The sequence below is a fragment of the Bombina bombina genome, chromosome 4 (assembly GCF_027579735.1).
Source record: "Bombina bombina isolate aBomBom1 chromosome 4, aBomBom1.pri, whole genome shotgun sequence".
Classification (NCBI taxonomy): domain Eukaryota; kingdom Metazoa; phylum Chordata; class Amphibia; order Anura; family Bombinatoridae; genus Bombina; species Bombina bombina.
Genome location: NC_069502.1, coordinates 236,651,091 through 236,676,103, shown reverse-complemented (window position 1 = coordinate 236,676,103; position 25,013 = coordinate 236,651,091). Strand labels below are relative to the sequence as shown.

Sequence of the window (25,013 nt, the reverse complement as noted above, 5' to 3'; positions counted from 1 at the left end):
TTATTGGCATATAACAGACAGCATACCTAGCAATCACTGCAGTTTACAACTATAACAAATCAGGGCTTTTAACAGATCACACTTTGTTGCATAATAGACTGAAGTTAAAAAGTTCACTGGACAGAAGAGTATTATTGACACATTGTACAAGTGATCTTTCTAACAACAAGTGAATTGTGAAACATTTAAACAAGTAATATTTAAACGATTATAATCTCATCACCCACAATTTTTAAGATGGTATTGATTTTGAAGGTGGTAATGAACTTTGAAACAGCTGTATGAAAAGTGGTATATAAAACCCATACCGATTATTGTCACTAAGAGGAGACGTCCTCATACAGTAGCAATAGTGTATGCTTTTTTATTGTATATATATTATTGTATGATTTTTATTTCAAAGATTTTTATTGCATAAATTCATTCCATGCACCTTATATTATGTATTCTAGTTAATAAATCTAATTTTACATTTTGACCAAGTTATGGTGGTGTATTGTGTAATATATAGGAACAATATATTAGAGACAATAATTGTTTGATGTATAACCCTTGCTTTCCAATACTTTTAGTATTTGTTTAGCGCTGTTTATCTTCCCCTTTTCTACATAACAATAGTATAGAGTCTGTTGTACATTCCTGTAAGTGCACTTCTCTCTGTATTGATACGAATCAAAGCCTGAACAAAACAGTGAATGTCAGGAAGTTTAGCAATCTTTTTATGAAATAAGACAGAAAGAGCAGAAATGTGTCCTTTCAAAGTATTTGCAGACAAACCCTTATCCAAACCATCCTGAAGAAAATGTAAAATCCTAGGAATTCTGAAAGAATGCCAGGAATAACTATGAGTGGAACACCATGAAATATAGGTTTTCCAAACCCGATAATACATTTTCCTTCAAACAGACTTACGAGCCTGTATCATAGTGCTAAATCTCTATGACTAAGCACTAAGCGTTCAATTTCCATGCCTTCCAATTTAGAGATTTGAGATCCTGATGGAAAAGCGGCCCTTGAGACAGAAGGTCTGGCCTTAAAGGAAGTAGCCAAGGCTGGCAACTGGACAAGATTCGCATACCAAAACCTGTGAGGCCATTCTTTGTGCTATCAGAAACACATGAGACTGTTTCATTATGATCTTGGAGATCACTTTTGAAAGAAGAAACATATAAGCAGGTTGGTAAAACCAAGGAACTGCTAAGGCATCTACCATCTCCGCCTGAGGATCCCTGGACCTGGAAAGGTATCTGGGAAGCTTCTTGTTTAGACAAGAGGCCATTAGTTCTATTTCTGGAAGACTCCACATCTGTACAAGATGAAAAAACACATCTGGATGGAGAGACCACTCCCCCGGATGTAAAGTCTGACGGCTGAGATAATCCGCTTCCAAATTGTCTACACCTGGGATATGAATCGCAGATATTTGACAAGAGTTGGATTCTGCCCAAGAAAGTATTCAAGATACTTCTTTCATTGATGAAGGACTGTGAGTCCCTCCTTGATGATTGACATATGCCACTGTTGTGATATTGTCTGTTTGAAAACTAATGTAAAGTTCTCTCTTCAATAGAGGCCACATCTGAAGAGCTCTGAAAATAGCACAGAGTTCTAAAATATTGATTGGTAACCTCGCCTCTTGAGGTTTCCAAACCCCTTGTGCTGTCAGAGACCCCCAGACAGCTCCCCAACCTGTAAGACTTGCATTTGTTGTGATCACAGTCCAGGTAGGATGAACAACTGAGGCCCCTTAAATAACAAGGTGATGGTCCAACCACCAAGTCAGAGAGAGTTGAGTGCTGGGATTTAAGTATATCAGTTGTGATATCTGAGTATAATCCCTGCACCATTGTTGCAACATGCAAAGCTGTAGAGGCCTCATGTGAAAACGAGCAAAGGGGATCGCGTCCAATACTGCAGTCATGAGACCTAAAACTTCCATGCACATAACCACTGAACGGAATGATAGAGACTGAAGGTTTAGACAAGCTAAAACTAACTTCATTCACTTCATTCGTCTCTTGTCTGTCAGAGAAAGAGTCATGGACACTGAATCTATCTGGAAACCTAAAAAGGTGATCCTTGTCTGAGGATTCAAGAAACTCTTGTAAATTGATCCTCCAACCATGTCTTTGAAGAAACCACACTAGTTATTTCATGTGAGATTCTGCTAAATGAAAAGATTGAGCTAGTACCAAGATATCGTCCAAATAAGGAAACACTGCAATACACTGCTCTCTGATTACAGATAGAAGGGCACCGAGAACTTTTGAAAAGATTTTTGGAGCTGTCGCTAGGCCAAACGGAAGAGCGACAAATTGGTAATGCTTGTCTAGAAAAGAGAATCTCAGAAAACGATAGTGGTCTGGATGAATCAGAATAAGAAGATAAGCGTCCTGTTAGTCCATTGTGGACATGAAATGACCTTGCTGAACAAAAGGCAGAATAGTCCTTATAGTCACCATCTTGAAAGTTGGGACTCTTACAAAACGATTTAGAAATTTCAGATCCAGAATTGGTCTGAACGAACCTTCTTTCTTTGGGACAATGAATAGATTTGAAGAAAAACCCAAACCCTGTTCCTGCAGAGGAACCGGAACAATCGCCCCTGAAAGCTCCAGGTCTGAAACGCATTTGCAAAAAGCCTAAGCCTTCACAGGGTTTGTTGGAACATGAGAAAGAAAGAATCTTCCCATGGGAGGTCTTATTCTGAAGCCTATTTGATACCCCTGAGAAACAATATTCTGAATCCACTGGTTTTGAACAGAGACTGTCCAAATGTGTTGAAATAATTTCAATCTGCCCCCCACCAGTTGAACTGGATTGAGGGCCGCACCTTCATGCAGTCTTAGGGGCTGGATTAGGTTTTTTGAAAGGCTTGGATTTATTCCAATTTGGAGATGGTCTCCAATTAGAGCCAGAGGCCTTAGGGGAAGGAGAGATTTTTTGTTCTCTATTCTGACGAATGGAACAAAAACGATTTGGAGCTTTAAATTTACCCTTAGATTTCTTATCTTGGGTCAGAAAAACTCCCTTTCACCCGGTGGAGTTAATAGAATCCAATTGAGAACCAAATAAATTATTACCCTGAAATGATAAAGATAGTATTCTAGATTTAGACACCATATCAGCATTCCAAGATTTAAGCCATAAAGCTCTTCTAGTAAGAATACCTAAAGACATAGATTTAATATCAATCTCAATGACATCAAATATAGCATCACAAATAAAATTTATTAGCATGTTGAAGTAAAAGAACAATGCTAGACAATTCAGGATCTATTAACTGCTGAGCTAAACTATCCAACCAAAAAGTTGAAGCAGCAGCAACATCAGCCATAGAAATGTCAGGTCTAGGAATATAGCCAGTATGTAAATGTCATGAGTTAATTGTGTCCTTTTGACATTCACTTTAACTACTGTCATCACATTACCAAAACACCCTATTTTAGGCCCTTCCCCCCCTTTCACCTGTGCTAGGTAATTTGGTAACTAAAGGATAACTTATCTGAAGCCTCTTGGCTCTTCTAGCCTTTTTCTATACTAAAGCATTATTGAAATTGTTATTAGGCTGCAACTCAGCAAATTCTGTTTACCTCGGATTCACAGAAATCCTTCCTTTGATTGAAATTGACAGGTTTTGCATACATTCTTATTTGCAGGGAAGCTACTCCGTTTAACAGCCTCTACACGCTATGAGCATGTGACGTCATCACACAGGCCTGAAGCCTTTCTCTCTGAAGTGGTTCACTATCAGCGGCATGGACCTCCACACTGAAGTACGGTACTGTGAATAATTTATGCTACAGACTCATTATATTTATTTTGTGCCTGTTCAGACTGCTTGTCCCAACTAACTGCAAAGTCATTCTGGACTGTATATCTGTATGTTTTGAATCTTGCTTCGGCGAATTCTAACTATTGCCTGCTTGATCGTAGTCTGCCACAAGTACGATACTATCCGCTCTCTGCAAGATATATATCATCAGCTGTACTAACAAATATATCTCAGCTTCTCCTTGTCATAACGCTAACAGTCTTCCAAGCCTCATTCAAATAATATTGCTATCAGGATTTGTGCTTTTCTTAGGACTTGTGCTAATTTCTCCTACATGGCATACTTGGATATGACTTCATTGAATTGTAACTTACTGGCTTTATCAGTGTGTTCTGGCAATACTATTTCAAAGACTGTCATATCTTTGCAAAGGGATTATTCCAATATTCCTACAGAACTATTTGTTTTATATATTATTTTGTATTGACCTCAATCGGTCACCCTCAGTTCTATGAGCATAACATGGTACTAAATCCATCATAGTGCCCATGGTTTGGTGTTAGACTGAGTGGTTTAGTAGTATATATAAATATATCTGGGTATTCAACCTATTATCCTAACATATCCTAACATATTACCTTGCCAGGAAAAATTTACCCACGTATATTTACAATGGATTTCATTGTAGAATTACCACCATCCTCTAATAACAACACTATACTGGTTGTTGTTGATCTTTTTTCAAAGATAGCACACTTTATACCTTTCCATACTTTGCCAACTGCATCTGAAACAGCTGAATTATTCCTCAAGAATATAGTTTGTCTGCATGGTCTCCCTGATTCTATTACAACAGATAGGGGGATGCAATTCACTTCCAGGTTCTGGACTCAGCTATGTAGCAGTTTACACATTGAAAGACGTGTAAGTTCAGCTTACCATCTCGAAACCAATGGGCAAATGGAAAGGACCAATCAATCATTGGAACAATATCTATGTTGTTATTGTACTTTTCAACAAGACAACTGGACCTCTCTATTACCCACAGTGGTATTCTCCAACAATAACACTGTAAACGCATCAACCAAATTAACACCATTTTTCATTAATTATGGCTACCATCCTTCGTATCATATTTTTCAATGAGATGATAGTACTTCGCCAATGGTGAATGACACCATTAACACAATGAGGCCCATTTATCAAGCTCCGTATGGAGCTTGTGGCCCGTGTTTCGGGAGAGTCTTTAGACTCGCCAGAAAGAGCAGTTATGAAGCAGCAGTCTAAAGACTGCTGCTCCATAACCCTGTCCGCTCTGAGCAGGCGGACAGAGATCACCGGAATTCAACCCGATCGAGAATTTTCTTTTGATTGACATTGACAGGTTTTGCATACATTCTTATTTGCAGGGAAGCTGCTCCATTTAACAGCCTCTACACGCTGTAAGCGTGTAACTTCATCACATAGGCCTGAAGCCTCTCTCTCTACAGCGGTTCACTATCAGCGGTACGGACCTCCACACTGAAGTACGGTACTGTGAATAATTTCTGCTACAGACTCGTTATACTTATTTTGTGCCTGTTCAGACTGCTTGTCCCTACTAACTGCAAAGTCATTCTGGACTGTATATCTGTATGTTTTGAATCTTGCTTTGGCGAATTCTAACTATTGCCTGTTTGATCGTAGTCTGTCACAAGTACGATACTATCTACTCTCTCCAAGATATATATCATCAGCTGTACTAACAAATATATTCTCCTTGTCATAACTCTAACAGTCTTCCAAGCCTCATTCAAATAATATTGCTATCAGAATTTGTGCTTTACTTAGGACTTGTGCTAATTTCTCCTTCATTGCATACTTGGATATCACTTAATTGAATTGTAACTTACTGGCTTTATCAGCGTGTTCTGGCAATACTATTTCAAAGACTGTCGTATCTTTGGAAAGGGATTATACCAATATTCCTACAGAACTATTTGTTTTATATATTATTTTGCATTGACCTTAATCGGTCACCCTCAATTCTGTGAGCATAACAGGGTACTAAATTCATCATAGTACCCGTGGTTTGGTGTGAGACTGAGTGGTTTAGTAGTATATATAAATATATCTGGGTATTCAACCTATTATCCTAACATATCCTAACAGTAAATATGCTTTTCTAAGATAAAATTCAATCTTCCGATCTAAAGGATCCTTAAAAGAAGTACTATCTTCCATAGAAATAGTAGTACGTTAGGCCAAAGTAGAAATAACCCCATCAACCTTAGGGACTTTTTCCCAAAGCTCTAAATTAGTCACAGGTAAAGGATATAACTTTTTAAACCTAGAAAAAGGGTTAAAAGAAGCACCAAGTTTTGATCATTCCTTAGTAATCATATGAGAGATAGCAAAAGGTTTAAAATCAGAATTCAAACGTTTGCTATTCTTGTTATCAAGAGGACTAGATTCCTCAATACCCAAAGTAAACAATACTTCCTTTAATAAAGAACGAATATATTCAATCTTAAAAAGAAAGGTTGATTTATCAATTTCAGACTATGAAGTAGGATCCTCTGAGCCAGAGAATTCCTCATCAGCAGAAGATAGTTCAGTATGCTGATGATCAATACAGGCTTCATCAGATTTATGATAAGTAAGGAGAGACCTTTTACGTTTATTTAAAGTCAGAATAGCAGTCATAGCCTTCTCTACGGCTGCAGCAATATAATCTTTAATATCTACAGGAATATCATGTACATTAGACTGTAAAGGTTTAACAGTAGATGTATTTGTACACATAGAAACATTATCAGCATGTGATAGTTTGTCAAAACAAGTGTCACATATTTGAGCTGAAGAAGTAAGATCGGTTAATTTACAATATACACAATTAGCTTTGGTAGAATTGTGTTCAGACAGCTTAGTTCCTACAGTAACATCAGAGGCAGGATCAGTCTGAGACATCTTGCAAAATGTAAAAAAAAAAGAAAAAATGACATTTAAACAAAATATCCAATTTCCCCAAATAGCAGTTTCAGGAATGGGAAAAAAATGCACATGACAATATTTTTTTATATAAAAGTAAAATCAAAGGCAAGCAACCTAGCCCTTTAAGATCAAATGAGAGCAGAGAGCAAAAAGAGGGAGAGACATATAACAAATTTAAGGCGCCAAAAATGGTGCAAATGCAGAGCAAAAAACTTTTGGCGCCAAAGATAAACAATGCGACTCACGTCATAACAGGTGTGACTTTGCACCAAAAAAACTTGTGAAAAGAAAGTCGCAAGAAATAACGTGACTCGTGTAACTTTCTGCATCATCGTGAGCCTAAGCTCACAATTTTTTTTAAAAAAACAGACTTCAAGTTATAATTAACTGGAATCCCAGGTAAGCCTAAAACTCCCATAAACATAATCCCACGCTGAAACTGTCTAGACTGCAAAGGGAAATACACAGCCCTGACTCATGGCAAATATATATATATACAGTTGCAAGAAAAAGTATGTGAACCCTTTGGAATGATATGGATTTCTGCACAAATTGGTCATAAAATGTGATCTGATCATCATCTAAGTCACAACAATAGACAATCACAGTCTGCTTAAAATAATAACACACAAAGAATGAAATGTTGCCATGTTTTTATTGAACACACCATGTAAACATCCACAGTGCAGGGGGGAAAAGTATGTGAACCCTTGGATTTAATAACTGGTTGAACCTCCTTTGGCAGCAATAACTTCAACCAAACGTTTCCTGTAGTTGCAGATCAGACGTGCACAACGGTCAGGAGTAATTCTTGACCATTCCTCTTTACAGAACTGTTTCAGATCAGCAATATTCTTGGGATGTCTGGTGTGAATTGCTTTCTTGAGGTCATGCCACAGCATCTCAATCGGGTTGAGGTCAGGACTCTGACTGGGCCACTTCAGAAGGCGTATTTTCTTCTGTTTAAGACATTCTGTTGTTGATTTACTTCTATGCTTTGGGTCATTGTCCTGTTGCAACACCCATCTTCTGTTGAGCTTCAGCTGGTAGACAGATGGCCTTAAGTTCTCCTGCAAAATGTCTTGATAAACTTGGGAATTCATTTTTTCTTTGATGATAGCAATCCGTCCAGGCCCTGACGCAGCAAAGCAGCCCCAAACGATGATGCCCCCACCACCATACTTCCCAGTTGGGATGAGGTTTTGATGTTGGTGTGCTGTGCCTCTTTTTCACCACACATAGTGTTGTGTGTTTCTTCCAAACAACTCAACTTTGGTTTCATCTGTCCACAGAATATTTTGCCAGTACTGCTGTGGAACATCCAGGTGCTCTTGTGCAAACTGTAAACGTGCAGCAATGTTTTGTTTGGACAGCAGTGGCTTCCTCTGTGGTATCCTCCCATGAAATCCATTCTTGTTTAGTGTTTAACATATTGTAGATTCGCTAACAGGGATGTTAGCATTTGCCAGTGACTTTTGTAAGTCTTTAGCTGACACTCTAGGATTCTTCTTCACCTCATTGAGCAGTCTGCGCTGTGCTTCTGCAGTCATCTTTACAGGATGGCCACTTCTAGGGAGAGTAGCAGCAGTGCTGAACTTTCTCCATTTATAGACAATTTGTCTTACCGTGGACTGATGAACAGCAAGGCTTTTGGAGATACTTTTATAACCCTTTCCAGCTTTATGCAAGTCAGCAATTCTTAATCGTAGGTCTTCTGAGAACTCTTTTGTGCGAGGCATCATTCACATCAGGCAATGCTTCTTGTGAAAAGCAAACCCAGAACTGGTGTGTGTTTTTTATAGGGCAGGGCAGCTGTAACCAACACCTCCAATCTCATCTCATTGATTGGACTAAAATTGACTGACATCTCACTCCAATTAGCTCTTGGAGATGTCATTAGTCTCGGGGTTCACATACTTTTTCCACCTGCACTGTGAATGTTTACATGGTGTGTTCAATAAAAACATGGCAACATTTCATTCTTTGTGTGTTATTAGTTTAAGCAGACTGTGATTGTCTATTGTTGTGACTTAGATGATGATCAGATCACATTTTATGACCAATTTGTGCAGAAATCCATATCATTCCAAAGGGTTCACATACTTTTTCTTGCAACTGTATACTTACCAGAAGACACCCATCCACATATAGCAGACAACCAAACCAGTTCTGAAACATATCAGCAGAGGTAATGGTAGAGGAGTATAATGTCGATCTGCAAAGGGAGGCAGAGATGAATCTCTGCAACTGATTACACAGAGCCTTAGAATAGATTTCCCATAGGTGAAAACATGACATCGTTAGGCAATACTCCCTTCACATCCCTATGACAAACACTGTACTTTGAGAGGAAATGGGCTTCAATATGCTTAGAAGCGCCTATCACAGAAGAAAATCAAGCACAACTTGCTTCACCACCTCCACAAGGAGGCAAAGTTTGTAAAACTAAGGTATGAGTGAGGTGGGGGTGTATGTATAGGCATTTTGTGGTTTGGGAAACTTTGCCCCCTCCTGGTAGGAATGTACATCCCATACGTCACTAGCTCATGGACTCTTGCCACTTACATGAAATAAATGTATCCCCTAGATTTGTGAACTAAGAGCAAAAATAGAGCAAGAGAAATAGAGAGGGGAAGTTTATACATAAAGGTAAAAATTCAGTTCTGACCACTGGAGACAATCCAGTAGGGGGTAATTTGAGGTTCATTACTCAATTTAACAACAACCATCGAGATATATTTAAGATCCTTAACAAATATTGGCATATTATTAGAGGTGAGGTAGTCCAATATGTACTTTCAGGCAAGCACCTACTATAAAAAATAGGTTGGCACCAAGTAAAATAGTTATGAGCAAATTAAAACCAGTAGGAGACAAGATAAAATATGTCAATAAGGCCAAAAATGTTAATCTACTGGGTGTTGCAGGTTTCAATAAATGCAAGAGGGCTAACTGTGGTTTATGCTCTTATACTTTCGGTACTAGAACCACTTTCACATCCTTCGCCACTAATGAGTCTTTTGACATCTCGACACGTTTCACATGTGACTCCCAATTTGTGGTGTATATTTTGGAGTGTGTCTGTGGGATACAGTATGTTGGGAGGACCTGTAGACCCCTCAAAAAAAGGTGGGTAGAGCATTTGAGAAATCTAAAAAAAAAACTACCCAACCATAGTGTCCCTAGACATAGTGTTTGCCAACATCAGAGTAGATCTGATATTTTTAGATTTTTCCATATTGATCACATTCGTAAGAGTTGGGGTACAAATAGGTTAGTACGTTTACGCCAAAGGGAAACTTATTTAATTTGGAAGCTGAAGACTTTATGTCCCTTTGGCCTAAACAAACAGATCGATATGATAGCGTTTAACTAAGAGGATATTTTGGGGCCAGAGAGTGGTTAGACTACACTCACAATATATTTATATTGTATATATTATTCGGGCTGACTAGCCTATGATATATGTTATCATCATATAGATTGATCCCCTGCTGATAGATGCGTAATAACGAATGTATGCTTAGAGCCCCTTACTCGTTAAGATGTGAATTTTTCCAATGTATGATTACATGTTTTTCTTATATGTGTTATGTGTATAATGTATATCACCAACATTTGCCTATCTTTATGTATTTTTTATTTTATGGATCGATTCTGGTTCCTACTGAGTTTTTGGGAAATTTAATTGTTATTATTTTTTTAATATTTATAATATTCTTCTTATACAGTACCATTATTTATTATTATTTTTCATATTTTTCATATTTGGGTTATTTTTACCACCTACAATATTCACCTTAGTGGATCTTTAATTATTACATGCATAGCAAATATGCTATTTATGGGAATTACGTTTTTTTATGTTTGTAACCCATTACATTGTAGCAGCAATCATGTGGGTGTAACACGTCACTACAGAAATCTAGTGCATACTTTCAGGTGTAATCAAAATCGATCCAATCAGAATCCCCTGGAGGGTTTTTATATGCTGTGGTGTTCAGTGTTCATTATTCACCTGAGAAAGCAGTCCATGTTTTGACTGGGAAACGCATTGTGAACTTTTTACTCTTTTAAACTTTTATTAAAGTCTATTGTACTTAGACACTCAACGGCACGTCCTTTTTATGCTTACTAACATCATCTGGCGACATCGTTATCTCTGTGTGTTAGCAGTCTGCCTTATCAAATTCAAGTACACCTGTGCTTGCGGCCGGGATCACCTCTGAGACACAACAAAAGCGGATACACCTGTGGGAGCTTTCTGAACAGCTTGTGATAGTTTAGCACGCCTATCTGGCACTTTCTAAGTGCTTTAGATATTGTGAGTATAATGTGATTACTCTTGTGCATAACTCTTACCTACCTGAATGATATTGCACTATTGTGGCACCTTCTCTTCTTGTTCTTCTTTGCTACAACGTGTTTTAAAAGGGATAAGGTATATGACAAGGTGTTTGACTGGGAAGGGCTCCAAAGTATATATAGACTTCAATGAAGTGCGAAAACTGCAAAAGAAACCTAAAACACCCATACTCGCGCGCTAACCTGATTGCGTTTATTCAAGTATGCTAAACCCAATATAAATTATGAATATTTCACATTACAATGTTCTTCACATAGAAGAATATGGTCTATTTATTCTTGGATTAATATTTCTCTCTCTCTCTATATATATATATATATATATATATATATCATGTTTTGGTAAACTATATATATATATATATATAGATAGAGAGAGAGAGAGAGAGAGAGAGAGAGAGAGAGAGAGAGAGAGAGAGAGAGTATATATATATGATTATATAAAGGTATAGATATATACATATATAAATCTATTTTTGAAAATACATAGAACATATTTCCCTATGTGAAGAACATTGGAATGTACAATATTTACAGTAAATACACACTATAACACTTTATTAAAGGGACACTGAACCCAAACTTTTTCTTTTGTGATTCAGATAGAGCATGACATTTTAAGCAACTTTCTAATTTACTCCTATTATCAAATTTTATTTATTCTCTTGGTATCTTTATTTGAAATGCAAGAATGTAAGTTTAGATGCCGGCTCATTTTTGGTGAACAACCTGGGTTGTCCTTGCTGATTGGTGGATAAATTCATCGACCAATAAAAAAGTGCTGCCCAGAGTCCTAAACCAAGAAAAAAGCTTAGATGCCTTATTTTACAAATAAAGATAGCAAGAGAACGAAGAAAAATTGATAATAGGAGTAAATTAGAAAGTTGCTTAAAATTGCATGCTCTATCTGAATCACGAAAGAAAGAAAAAATGGGTTCAGTGTTCCTTTAAATATGAATATTGCATAAATATTTCATGTTTTCAGCTACTTGACTGCAAAGGATTCCAATGCACTTAAATATATATATATGTCTGCATATGTGTAAATATGTATTTATGTGTTTATATGTGTACAGGGAATGCAGAATTATTAGGCAAAGTTGTATTTTTAAGGATTAATTTTATTATTGAACAACAACCATGTTCTCAATGAACCCAAAAAACTCATTAATATCAAAGCTGAATAGTTTTGGAAGTAGTTTTTAGTTTGTTTTTAGTTTTAGCTATTTTAGGGGGATATCTGTGTGTGCAGGTGACTATTACTGTGCATAATTATTAGGCAACTTAACAAAAAACAAATATATACCCATTTCAATTATTTATTTTTACCAGTGAAACCAATATAACATCTCAACATTCACAAATATACATTTCTGACATTCAAAAACAAAACAAAAACAAATCAGTGACCAATATAGCCACCTTTCTTTGCAAGGACACTCAAAAGCCTGCCATCCATGGATTCTGTCAGTGTTTTGATCTGTTCACCATCAACATTGCGTGCAGCAGCAACCACAGCCTCCCAGACACTGTTCAGAGAGGTGTACTGTTTTCCCTCCTTGTAAATCTCACATTTGATGATGGACCACAGGTTCTCAATGGGGTTCAGATCAGGTGAACAAGGAGGCCATGTCATTAGATTTTCTTCTTTTATACCCTTTCTTGCCAGCCACGCTGTGGAGTACTTGGACGCGTGTGATGGAGCATTGTCCTGCATGAAAATCATGTTTTTCTTGAAGGATGCAGACTTCTTCCTGTACCACTGCTTGAAGAAGGTGTCTTCCAGAAACTGGCAGTAGGACTGGGAGTTGAGCTTGACTCCATCCTCAACCCGAAAAGGCCCCACAAGCTCATTTTTGCTTTTGGGCACTCCAGTGATGTTGCAGCCCTGAAATTTGGCCAAACTGGTGGCAAGTGGCATCTTGGCAGCTGCACGCTTGACTTTTCTCAGTTCATGGGCAGTTATTTTGCGCCTTGGTTTTTCCACACGCTTCTTGCGACCCTGTTGACTATTTTGAATGAAACGCTTGATTGTTCGATGATCACGCTTCAGAAGCTTTGCAATTTTAAGAGTGCTGCATCCCTCTGCAAGATATCTCACTATTTTTTACTTTTCTGAGCCTGTCAAGTCCTTCTTTTGACCCATTTTGCCAAAGGAAAGGAAGTTGCCTAATAATTATTCACACCTGATATAGGGTGTTGATGTCATTAGACCACACCCCTTCTCATTACAGAGATGCACATCACCTAATATGCTTAATTGGTAGTAGGCTTTTGAGCCTATACAGCTTGGAGTAAGACAACATGCATAAAGAGGATGATGTGGTCAAAATACTCATTTGCCTAATAATTCTGCACTCCCTGTATATACTGATATATTACTGATATATTTCTATAAGAAAATGAGAAATAACCAGATTTACATAAACTAATAAATAAATTTTGTTACACTCAAAGTAGAACCAAATTAAGACTACTCAAATAAATATATTTTTAATGTTATCTGTTGCTGTCCTTTCTTTGTAGGTGAATGAATGTGTGTGTTACTTGTTTGTATCTTATTTAAAACAGAACTGTGCAGAGAAGAAGCTGGCACGATCCTGATATATCATCACCAGAGGAAAAAACAAGGTCTGTGCTTATTACTCCACTAAGTAGCAGTGAAGACAGTACAGGCAGTTGGTCACATCTGGTAAATGAGGATGAAAACCCAGAAGACACCAGCAGTTTCCTACAACTGAGTGAGCGATCCATGAGGTTAGTTTGCAGATCCATACTCTAGAAGAGGAACCATGCAATGTAGACACTAGCAAGCACTGAGATCTATAGTTATGGGTACATACAGTATATCCCTATATAAATATTTATCTGGCGTCTAGTAGATTGTATGGCTGGCTCTACAATATTAATTAGAATTTCAAGGTGGTTTATAAAGGCTTACTACTCATAAATTTCAATGGATGATATGTAACATTCAATGGATGATTTTCGTAGACTTACATTTTTATTAAGTACAAACAAATGTTGCTCATACATTTTAAAGTTAATTCAAATGAATAAATATGTCTAGTACTAAAGGTGATCAAGTGAAGGATTGTTTGTCCCTATAAATGGACTGGATTGAGTCTCCAGTCTGGTGCCTAGTCTTGTACTATTACATGCTGTAATTAGTGGGGGGTTTCTACGAGATCCTAACCCCACAGGTAGAGGAATGAGAAAATTACGTGGTCTCTGATGCTTACTCACTGTACATCTGATTACTACATATTCTGTGTGAATTTATCTAATTGTTTTTACTAATCACATTTATTTTAGATATATCTCAAGAATTATGGTTTAGGAGAATGAGCCTTTGCAATGTATTATAATTATTAAAATCCTTTAAATATAATCCTAAACTCCAAACCATATCAGCTTGACTTTACATGTAGAAATTGTACATAAAATCCTACAAACAATTTAACATTTTTCTTCCTCCAGTAATAGTAACAGCAGCACCATCAGTAGCGTAGGAGGTGTGGACCTTGAGATATACCAGGAAGTTATTTCACCTGCAATGACTGCTGATAGGTGAGTAGTCATGAGAGCATCAATCAAAACAGACCCTTAATTAAGTCTATAGATGTGCAGGTTGTTAATATGGGCTATATATTTCTTAGACATGAGTAAGTAAGTAAGTAAGACAAAGCATTGTTGGATAAAGTAGAGTAGAATAGTGTATGATATGAGTATTTTACAACAATAAAGTTATATACAGTAGGCTACATCTATGAACAAGAGTATTCAGGACTGGTAATATAACAGTAGTTTGTCTAAACGAATATTATTTTCATAGCTTATATTCTATATTAATTGGGTAATCAAGGAATAATAATTATAGTCATATCTAGATTAATATGGGGTTTGTGAGGAAATATATACGTGATGTTTGGTATACTTTGTTATTGCAGAGAACGATAAAGATAAGTAATAACTAAAAGTAATGGCATTTCAACAATACTGTAAGAAGTACTTTATTAATAAAGTCAAAATAGAAAGTTGTAGTGGGAGCCAACTGATTGTGTTTATGGTAAGTGTGTGAAATCTCATATTGAGTGTCTGTTGCCAGTTAAGGGCTAGATAGTGCGCTAACTGTTGCGCGCAAGCAATATTGGGTTTTTACTCTCGTCCGGTTAGCACAACTGAAACCCTCACATAAAGGGTAGTGCATTAAATTTATTTGCATAAAACACAACATAAATACATTCAAAATTACAGTTACACTCATATAAACACTATCTGATAAAAATGATGACTGCAAATGGCTATATTGTATATATACATACATGGAGATCTCAGGTTTTAGGGGTCTCAAATGTTAGGGGAAAAAAGGCATGCAAATGGCTTTTTACATAGTGATTTATACATGTCTAAATATGTGTATGTATGTGTGTATATATATATATATATATATATATGTATTGATGTGTGTACAGATGTACTTAAGTATTTACTGTATATTTACTGTACATATTTCACATTCCAATGTTTTTCACATACAGGATAATGTGATTTTTATTGTAAATACATATTTATAAATATATATATATATATATATATATATATATATATCTATACCTGTATATTTATTCCTATTGAGATATATATACATATATATATATATATATATATATATATATATATGTAGAACAAAGCACTCACTGGTCTTATCAAGTGTCCAAACTTAACAATTTATTCCATAGTGACGTATCAAGGTGTTCACCCCTTCATCAGACCAATGTTACATTATCATATATATTTAATAATAAAAATTTCTATGTGAAAGTATTGCGCTTCGTGTTTTGCAATTTAGGTCTAACGTGTTTAAAGATTAGCACACGTGAAGAATCGCTAACCTCAATGCCTGTTATTAAAATATTAAATATGAAATATAAAAAAAAAAATAATTATTGAAAATTATTATACATACTGTAATATATATATATCCTATAATATAAAAGGCCAAGTGTGTTTGTCCGATGCTGTCATGCGCAGTAGAGACAGCACGAGGACAAACACACCTGGCCTTAGAGTCTACCTGATCTGCTGCGGCACAGTGACAGTGGGCGGAAGTGGGCGTGGCTGGGGTGTGAGCAGGTGTGGCCAGTGTGAGTGGGAGCATGACCGGGTGTGACGGGGGCGAGAGAGAGATGGGAAGGAGATAGAGAGGGGGAGAGAGCAAAAGAGATGGGAAAGAGCAAAAGAGAGGGGAAAGAGCAAAAAAGAGGGGGAAAAGAGCAAAAGAGAGGGGAAAGAGCAAAAGAGAGGGAAGAGAGAGGGGAGAGAGAGAGCAAAAGAGAGTGGGAGACAGAAAATATGAGGGGGAAAGAGCCAGAGAGCTCAAAAGAGAGGGGGAGAGAGCGCAAGAGAGGGGGGGGGAGAGAGGTGGAGAGAGAGCGCTAAAGAGAGGGGGGAGAGAGAGAGGGGGAGAGAGAGAGCACAAAAGAGAGGGGAGAGAGCGCAAAAGAGATGGGGAGAGAGAGAGCGCAAAAGAGAGGGAGGAGAGAGAGCAAAAGAGAGGGGGTGAAAGGGAGCAAAAGAGAGGGGAGAGAGAGCAAAAGAGAGGGGAGAGAGAGCAAAAGAGAGGGGAGAGAGAGCAAAAGAGAGGGGGGAGAGAGCAAAAGACAAGGGGGATAGAGAGAGAGCAAAAGTGAGGGGGAGAGAGAGTAAAAGAGAGAAAGAGAGAGCAAAAAAGAGGGGGAGGGAGAGAGAGCAAGGGGTGGGACCGATGTACTGCACAAAATGGCCCAAGAACTAGTATACATATAATTGTAGTCGGATACAGAGGTTAAAGTTGTGCCTAGACAGAACTTGGTGATATATTCACTATGAGTAATCCCCTGACTGCTGCTATTATGGATTTCTCACTTTCTCCTGAGTGATAGAAGGGTTGTGGGAAAAGGTTGTTATAACAGCGCCTTCAAAGGAGATATCCTCATGTGCATGTAAAGAAACGAATATGCCCCATAAATAAAACTGAGTGCGTTAACGAGATAATAGCGATAATATCCGCTCACCTGTATAGACCACAGGGATAAGTGGTCAGCGATGTAGTATTATTCTCCCAGCAAGTATTTTCCTCTTTCTGTCTGCGGTATGAAATGTTCTTTGTTCCTAAACAACGGTATTATTGTTTAAGAATCCACTCTAGAAAGAAATGTAGGACGCCCCTCTTGTACTACTCTGTAAAATTAAACAGAGAGTGATGGGAGAGGATATTCCTATTTGATCTAGAGCTTATTAGTGGTAATTAAAAATGAAAAAATCTTTAATAAAACTTGATTAAAAAACTAAATTTATGCTTACCTGATAAATTGATTTCTTCTATGGTAAGACGAGTCCACGGATTCATCCTTTACTTGTGGGATATTATCCTTCCCTACAGGAAGTGGCAAAGAGCACCACAGCAGAGCTGTCTATATAGCTCCTCCCTTAGCTCCAACCCCCAGTCATTCGACCGAAGGTACAGGAAGAAAAAGGAGAAACTACAAGATGCAGAGGTGACTGAGTTTAAATAAAAAAAATATAATCTGTCTTAAAATGACAGGGCGGGCCGTGGACTCGTCTTACCATAGAAGAAATCAATTTATCAGGTAAGCATAAATTTAGTCCATGGATTCATCCTTTACTTGTGGGATACAATACCAAAGCTACAGGACACGGATGAACGGGAGGGACAAGACAGATGGTTAAACAGAAGGCACCACTGCTTGAAGAACTTTTCTCCCAAAAATAGCCTCCGAAGAAGCAATGGTATCAAATTTGTAAAATTTGGAAAAGGTATGAAGCGAAGACCAAGTCGCAGCCTTACAAATCTGTTCAACAGAAGCATCATTTTTAAAAGCCCATGTGGAAGCCACCGCTCTAGTAGAGTGAGCTGTAATTCTTTCAGGAGTCTGCTGTCCAGCAGTCTCGTATGCCAAACGGATGATGCTTTTCAGCCAAAAGGCAAGAGAGGTAGCCGTAGCTTTTTGACCTCTACGTTTCCCAGAATAGACAACAAACAAAGAAGATGTTTGACGAAAATCTTTGGTCGCTTGCAAGTAAAACTTTAAAGCACGAACCATATCAAGTTGTGCAATAGACGCTCCTTCTTGGAGGAAGGATTAGGACACAGAGAAGGAACAACAATCTCCTGAATAATATTCTTATTAGTAACAACCTTAGGAAGGAATCCAGGTGTAGTACGCAAAACCACCTTATCAGCATGGAAAACAAGATAAGGCGAGTCGCATTGCAAGGCAGATAGTTCAGAAACTCTTCGAGCCAAAGAGATAGCAACTAAATACAGAACTTTTCAAGATAGAAGCTTAATATCTATGGAATGCATAGGTTCAAATTGAACCCCTTGAAGAACCTTAAGAACTAAATTCAAACTCCATGGCGGAGCAACAGGTTTAAACACAGGCTTGATTCTAACTAAAGCCTGACAGAACGACTGCACGTCTGGAACATCTGCCATACGTTTGTGCAGTAGAATTGATAAAGCAGATATCTGTCCATTTAAGGAACTAGCTGATAGCCCCTTCTCCAATCCTTCTTGGAGAAAGGACAAAATCCTAGGAATCCTGATCTTACTCCATGAGTAGCCTTTGGATTCGCACCAATAAAGATATTTACGCCATATCTTATGATACATTTTCCTGGTGACAGGCTTTCGAGCCTGAATCAAGGTATCTATGACCGACCCCGAGAACCTCGCTTAGATAAGATCAAGCGTTCAATCTCCAAGCAGTCAGCCGCAGAGAAATTAGATTTGGATGCTGGAACGGACCTTGAATCAGAAGGTACTGTCTCAATGGCAGAGTCCATGGTGGAAGAGATGACATGTCCACCAGGTCTGCATACCAAGTCCTGCATGGCCACGCAGGTGCAATCAAAATCACCGAAGCTCTCTCCTGTTTGATTCTGGCAATCAAACGAGGAAGGAGAGGAAATGGTGGAAACACATAAGCCAGGTTGAACGACCAGGGTACTGCTAGAGCATCTATCAGAACTGCCTGAGGATCTCTTGACCTGGACCCGTAACAATGAAGTTTGGCGTTCTCACGAGATGCCATCAGATCCAATTCTGGTGTGCCCCATTGCCGAATCAATTGTGCAAACACCTCCGGATGGAGTTCCCACTCCCCCGGATGAAAAGTCTGACGACTTAGAAAATCCGCTTCCCAGTTCTCCACTCCTGGGATATAGATTGCTGATAGATGGCAAGAGTAAGTCTCTGCCCATTGAATTATTTTGGAAACCTCTATCATCACTAGAGAACTCTTTGTTCCCCCCTGATGATTGATATATGCTACAGTCGTGATATTGTCTGACTGGAATCTTATGAATCTGGCTGACGCCAGCTGAGGCCACGCCTGAAGCGTGTTGAATATCGCTCTCAGTTCTAGTATATTTATCGGGAGGAGAGCCTCCTCCTGAGTCCACAATCCCTGTGCTTTCAGGGAATTCCAGACTGCACCCCAGCCCAATAGGCTGGCGTCCGTCGTCACTATGACCCACGCTGGCCTGCGGAAACACATTCCCTTGGACAGATGATCCTGTGACAACCACCAAAGAAGAGAGTCTCTGGTCTCTTGGTCCAGATTTATCTGAGGAGATAAATCTGCATAATCCCCATTCCACTGTTTGAGCATGCAAAGTTGCAGTGGTCTGAGATGCAAGCGAGCAAACGGAACTATGTCCATTGCCGCTACCATTAAGCCGATAACCTCCATACACTGAGCCACTGACGGGCGAGGAATGTAATGAAGAGCTCAGCAGATGGATAAAAATTTTCATGTCCACCGAATCTATCAGAGTTCCCAGGAAAGGAACTCTTGTAAAAGGGATAAGTGAACTCTTTTGTACGTTCACCTTCCACCCGTGAGATCTTAGAAAAGCCACCACGATGTCCGTGTGAGACTTGGCTAGTTGGAAAGTTGACGCCTGGATTAAGATATCGTCCAGATAAGGCGCCACAGCTATGCCCCGCGGCCTTAGAACCGCCAGAAGGGACCCTAGCACCTTTGTGAAAATCCTGGGAGCTGAGGCCAACCCGAAGGGAAGAGCCACAAACTGGTAATGCTTGTCCAGAAAGGCGAACCGGAGGAACTGGTGATGATTTTTGTGGATAGGAATGTGTAGATACGCATCCTTTAAGTCCACGGTGGTCATATATTGACCCTCCTGGATCATTGGCAAAATAGTCCGAATGGTCTCCATCTTGAAGGATGGGACTCTGAGGAATTTGTTTAGGATCTTGAGATCCAAAATTGGTCTGAAGGTTTCCTCTTTTTTGGGAACCACAAACAGATTGGAGTAGAACCCTTGCCCCTGTTCTGTTTTTGGAACTGGGCAGATCACTCCCATGGTATATAGGTCCTCTACACAGCGTAAGAACGCCTTTCTTTTTGTCTGGTTACTGGTTTCCCCTTGGGGGAGAATCTTTGAAATCTAGAAGATACCCCTGGGTTACTATATCTAAAGCCCAGGAGTCCTGAACGTCTCTTGCCCAAGCCTGAGCGAAGAGAAAAAGTCTGCCCCCTACTAGATCCGGTCCCGGATTGGGGGCTACCCCTTCATGCTGTCTTGGTGGCAGCAGCGGGCTTCTTGGCCTGTTTACCCTTGTTCCAAGTCTGGTTAAGTCTCCAGACTGACTTGGATTGAGCAAAATTCCCCTCTTGCTTTGCGGCAGGGGAAGAGGTAGAGGGACCACCTTTGAAGTTCCGAAAGGAACGAAAATTATTTTGTTTGGTCCTTATCTTATTCGTCTTATCCTGAGGAAGGGCATGGCCTTTCCCTCCAGTGATGTCTGAAATGATCTCTTTCAGTTCAGGCCCGAATAGGGTCTTACCCTTGAAAGGGATGGCTAAAAGCTTAGATTTTGATGACACATCAGCAGACCAGGACTTAAGCCATAACGCTCTACGCTCTAAAATGGCAAAACCTGAATTCTTCGCCGCTAATTTAGCCAATTGAAAAGCGGCATCTGTAATGAAAGAATTAGCTAGCTTGAGAGCCCTAATTCTATCCAGAATATCATCTAATGGGGTCTCAACCTGAAGAGCCTCTTCTAGAGCCTTGAACCAAAAGGACGCTGCAGTAGTTACAGGAACAATGCATGCTATAGGTTGGAGAAGAGAACCCTGGTGAACAAATATTTTCTTCAGAAGACCCTCTAATTTTTTATCCATAGGATCTTTGAAAGCACAACTGTCCTCAATAGGTATAGTTGTACGCTTAGCCAGGGTAGAAATAGCTCCCTCCACCTTAGGGACCGTCTGCCACGAGTCCCGCACTGCGTCAGATATGGGAAACATTTTCTTAAAAGTAGGAGGGGGAGCGAACGGAATACCTGGTCTATCCCACTCCTTAGTAACAATTTCTGAAATCCTCTTAGGGACCGGAAAAACATCAGTGTAGGCAGGAATCTCTAGGAATCTGTCCATTTTACACAATTTCTCTGGAACTACAATAGGGTCACAATGATCCAGAGTCGCTAAAACCTCCCTGAGCAATAAGCGGAGGTGTTCTAGTTTAAATTTAAAAGCTGTCATATCTGAATCTGTCTGAGGGAATATTTTTCCTGAATCAGAAATCTCTCTCTCAGCCAGGAAATCCCTCACTTCAGAACATTGTGAGGGTATATCGGATATGGCTAATAAAGCGTCAGAGGGCTCAGCGTTTGTTCTCACACCAGACCTACTGCGCTTCCCCTGCAACCCAGGCAGCCACTATAGGTAGTTAAGATTGCACCACAGAAAATTTTAACAATTAACCCCTTAATTTCCAAACCGGATCGAAATTAGCCTAGATCCGGAAAAAAAAACACTCTCAGCACCTTGCCACAGCCCTGCTGTGGGCCTACCTGCCCTCAGGGATCGAAAGTGTGGGGTAAAAGCTTTGATTTGGCCCAAAACATCCACCAGGGCCCTCAGAAGTTAGAGCTTGCTGTTTACTGACAAAACTAACTGCGCATCTGAGGCGTGAAAATAGGCCCCGCCCATCTCACTCGATGTTTCCTCAGCCTTAAAGAACTGCACCAGAGCGGTTATAACTAGCCATGTGGGTCCTAAGACCCGAAAATTAAGCTATGTGTGTCCTATTAAAGTTGCCCAAAAACGTTTATTGCCCACAAAAAAGTTAAGCACTCCCTCAACAAAAAAACGTTTGCTCACAAACATTTGATTCAGTGTCAACCATATTAGAAACTGGCCCCATATGCAAGCTAAGTAATGCCCTTCTTTTAGCTCTAGGATTACTGCTACCCTCCTGGATATAATGTCAGCATTTCTGAAATACAGTCTCTCCAGAAAAATATAACTGAACATACCTCATTGCGGCATAGCATGAAACCGTTCCTCACACTGAAGTTTCCTGTACTCCTCAGCCTCTATGGGAACAGCAATGGATCTTAGTTACAAATGCTAAGATCATCATCCTCCAGGCAGCAGTCTTCATCCATCTGCTGCCTGAGAGTAAATAGTACACACCAGTACCATTTAAAATAACAAACTCTTGCTTGCAGAAATTAATAACTAATATTTTATCACCTCTTTCACTTTACCCTTCCTAGTACTTCGAGTAGGCAAAGAGAATGACTGGGGGGTGGAGCTAAGGGAGGAGCTATATAGACAGCTCTGCTGTGGTGCTCTTTGCCACTTCCTGTAGGGAAGGATAATATCCCACAAGTAAAGGATGAATCCGTGGACTCGTCTTTGCTTTATAGAAGAAAACTGAATATAACTAAATATAAAACTAAAATAGTTCAGGCTGTTAGCCAAAAACACGTAGCTAGCGATGGACGCTACTTAAGTGCCTATTAAATTGCCTGTTTAAAGCAGCAATGTTAAACCGCTGCCGGCTGGTGTGCCGAGCGGTGTCTCGATAAATCTGGAAGTGACGTCACATATATTCTATGGCCTCTATTTATCAAAGTCTGGCGGACCTGATCCGACAGTGCGGATCAGGTCCGCCAGACCTCGCTGAATACGGAGAGCCATACGCTCTCCGTATTCAGCATTGCACCAGCAGCTCACAAGAGCTGCTGGTGCAATGCCGCCCCCTGCAGAATCGCAGCCAATCAGCCTCCAGCAGGGGGGTGTCAATCAACTCGATCGTACTCGATCAGGTTGATTTCCGGCGATGTCTGTCCGCTTGCTCAGAGCAGGCGGACAGGTGGAGGCCAGAAACACGAGGCCTCAAGCTCTATCCGGAGATTGATAGATATGCCCCATTGTGTTATTTATTAATTTTTAATAATATGTATAATCATTTTTAATAATTATTATTAAATGATAATTATTATTGTTTGGGTTGATTGGCATTCCCTGCTCTAGTGCAATTGGTTGTTACTTTCAACTTATAATATGAGCGCGACACAATGCATGCACAAGCCTCCGTCTAGTGAAGTAAATGAATGAGAGGGTGCTCTAAATAGCGCTCCACTCGAAATCTAGCCCATCATTTGAAAGCTGTATTTTCTGAACATTATTGTACAGAGCAGAGAATGAGATGTAACAGAAGAAATAGCTTTAACTTGAATGTGAGCTATCTGGTTTTGGAAATAACTCCTGGAGTGTGAAATGTTGAAAATAAAAAAGAGAAACTTGAAGGGTCAAATAAATTGAAAACTCACAATATATATATGTTAAAAAACATAATTTATGCTTACCTGATAAATTTATTTCTCTTGTAGTGTGTTCAGTCCACGGGTCATCCATTACTTATGGGATATATTCTCCTTCCCAACAGGAAGTTGCAAGAGGATCACCCAAGCAGAGCTGCCATATAGCTCCTCCCCTCACATGTCATATCCAGTCATTCGACCGAAACAAGACGAGAAAGGAGAAACTATAGGGTGCAGTGGTGACTGGAGTTATAATTTAAAATTTAGAACCTGCCTCAAAAAAGACAGGGCGGGCCGTGGACTGAACACACTAAAAGAGAAATAAATTTATCAGGTAAGCATAAATTATGTTTTCTCTTGTTAAGTGTGTTCAGTCCACGGGTCATCCATTACTTATGGATACCAATACCAAAGCTAAAGTACACGGATGATGGGAGGGACAAGGCAGGAACTTTAAACAGAAGGAACCACTGCCTGTAGAACCTTTCTCCCAAAAACAGCCTCCGAAGAAGCAAAAGTATCAAATTTGTAAAATTTGGAAAAAGTATGAAGTGAAGACCAAGTTGCAGCCTTGCAAATCTGTTCAACAGAGGCCTCATTCTTAAAGGCCCAGGTGGAAGCCACAGCTCTAGTGGAATGAGCTGTAATTCTTTCAGGAGGCTGCTGTCCAGCAGTCTCATAGGCTAAACGTATTATGCTACGAAGCCAAAAAGAGAGAGAGGTAGCCGAAGCCTTTTGACCTCTCCTCTGTCCAGAGTAAACGACAAACAGAGAAGAAGTTTGCCGAAAATCTTTAGTTGCCTGTAAGTAGAACTTCAGTGCACGGACCATGTCTAGATTATGCAAAACATGTTCCTTCTTTGAAGAAGGATTAGGACATAATGATGGAACAACAATCTCTTGATTGATATTCCTGTTAGAAACAACCTTAGGTAAAAACCCAGGTTTAGTACGCAGGGCTACCTTGTCTGAATGAAAGATCAGATAAGGGGAATCACAATGTAAGGCAGATAACTCAGAGACTCTTCGAGCCGAGGAAATAGCCATCAAAAACAGAACTTTCCAAGATAAAAGTTTAATATCAATGGAATGAAGGGGTTCAAACGGAACACCCTGAAGAACTTTAAGAACCAAGTTTAAGCTCCAAGGAGGAGCAACAGTTTTAAACACAGGCTTAATTCTAGCCAAAGCCTGACAAAAGGCCTGGACGTCTGGATTCTCTGCCAGACGCTTGTGTAAAAGAATAGA

At 39.3% G+C, this 25,013-nt stretch overlaps 1 protein-coding gene across 1 annotated transcript in view; it reads left to right on the top strand.

Moving 5' to 3' along the window:
• The window catches only part of SPHKAP (SPHK1 interactor, AKAP domain containing), a 408,888-nt gene that overhangs the window by 352,130 nt on the left and 31,745 nt on the right, over positions 1-25,013 (top strand). The window contains exons 8-9 of the mRNA XM_053711468.1: positions 13,685-13,870; positions 14,594-14,683. Coding sequence (XP_053567443.1) covers positions 13,685-13,870; positions 14,594-14,683 — 276 coding nt within the window. The remainder of the gene's footprint in view (positions 1-13,684; positions 13,871-14,593; positions 14,684-25,013) is intronic.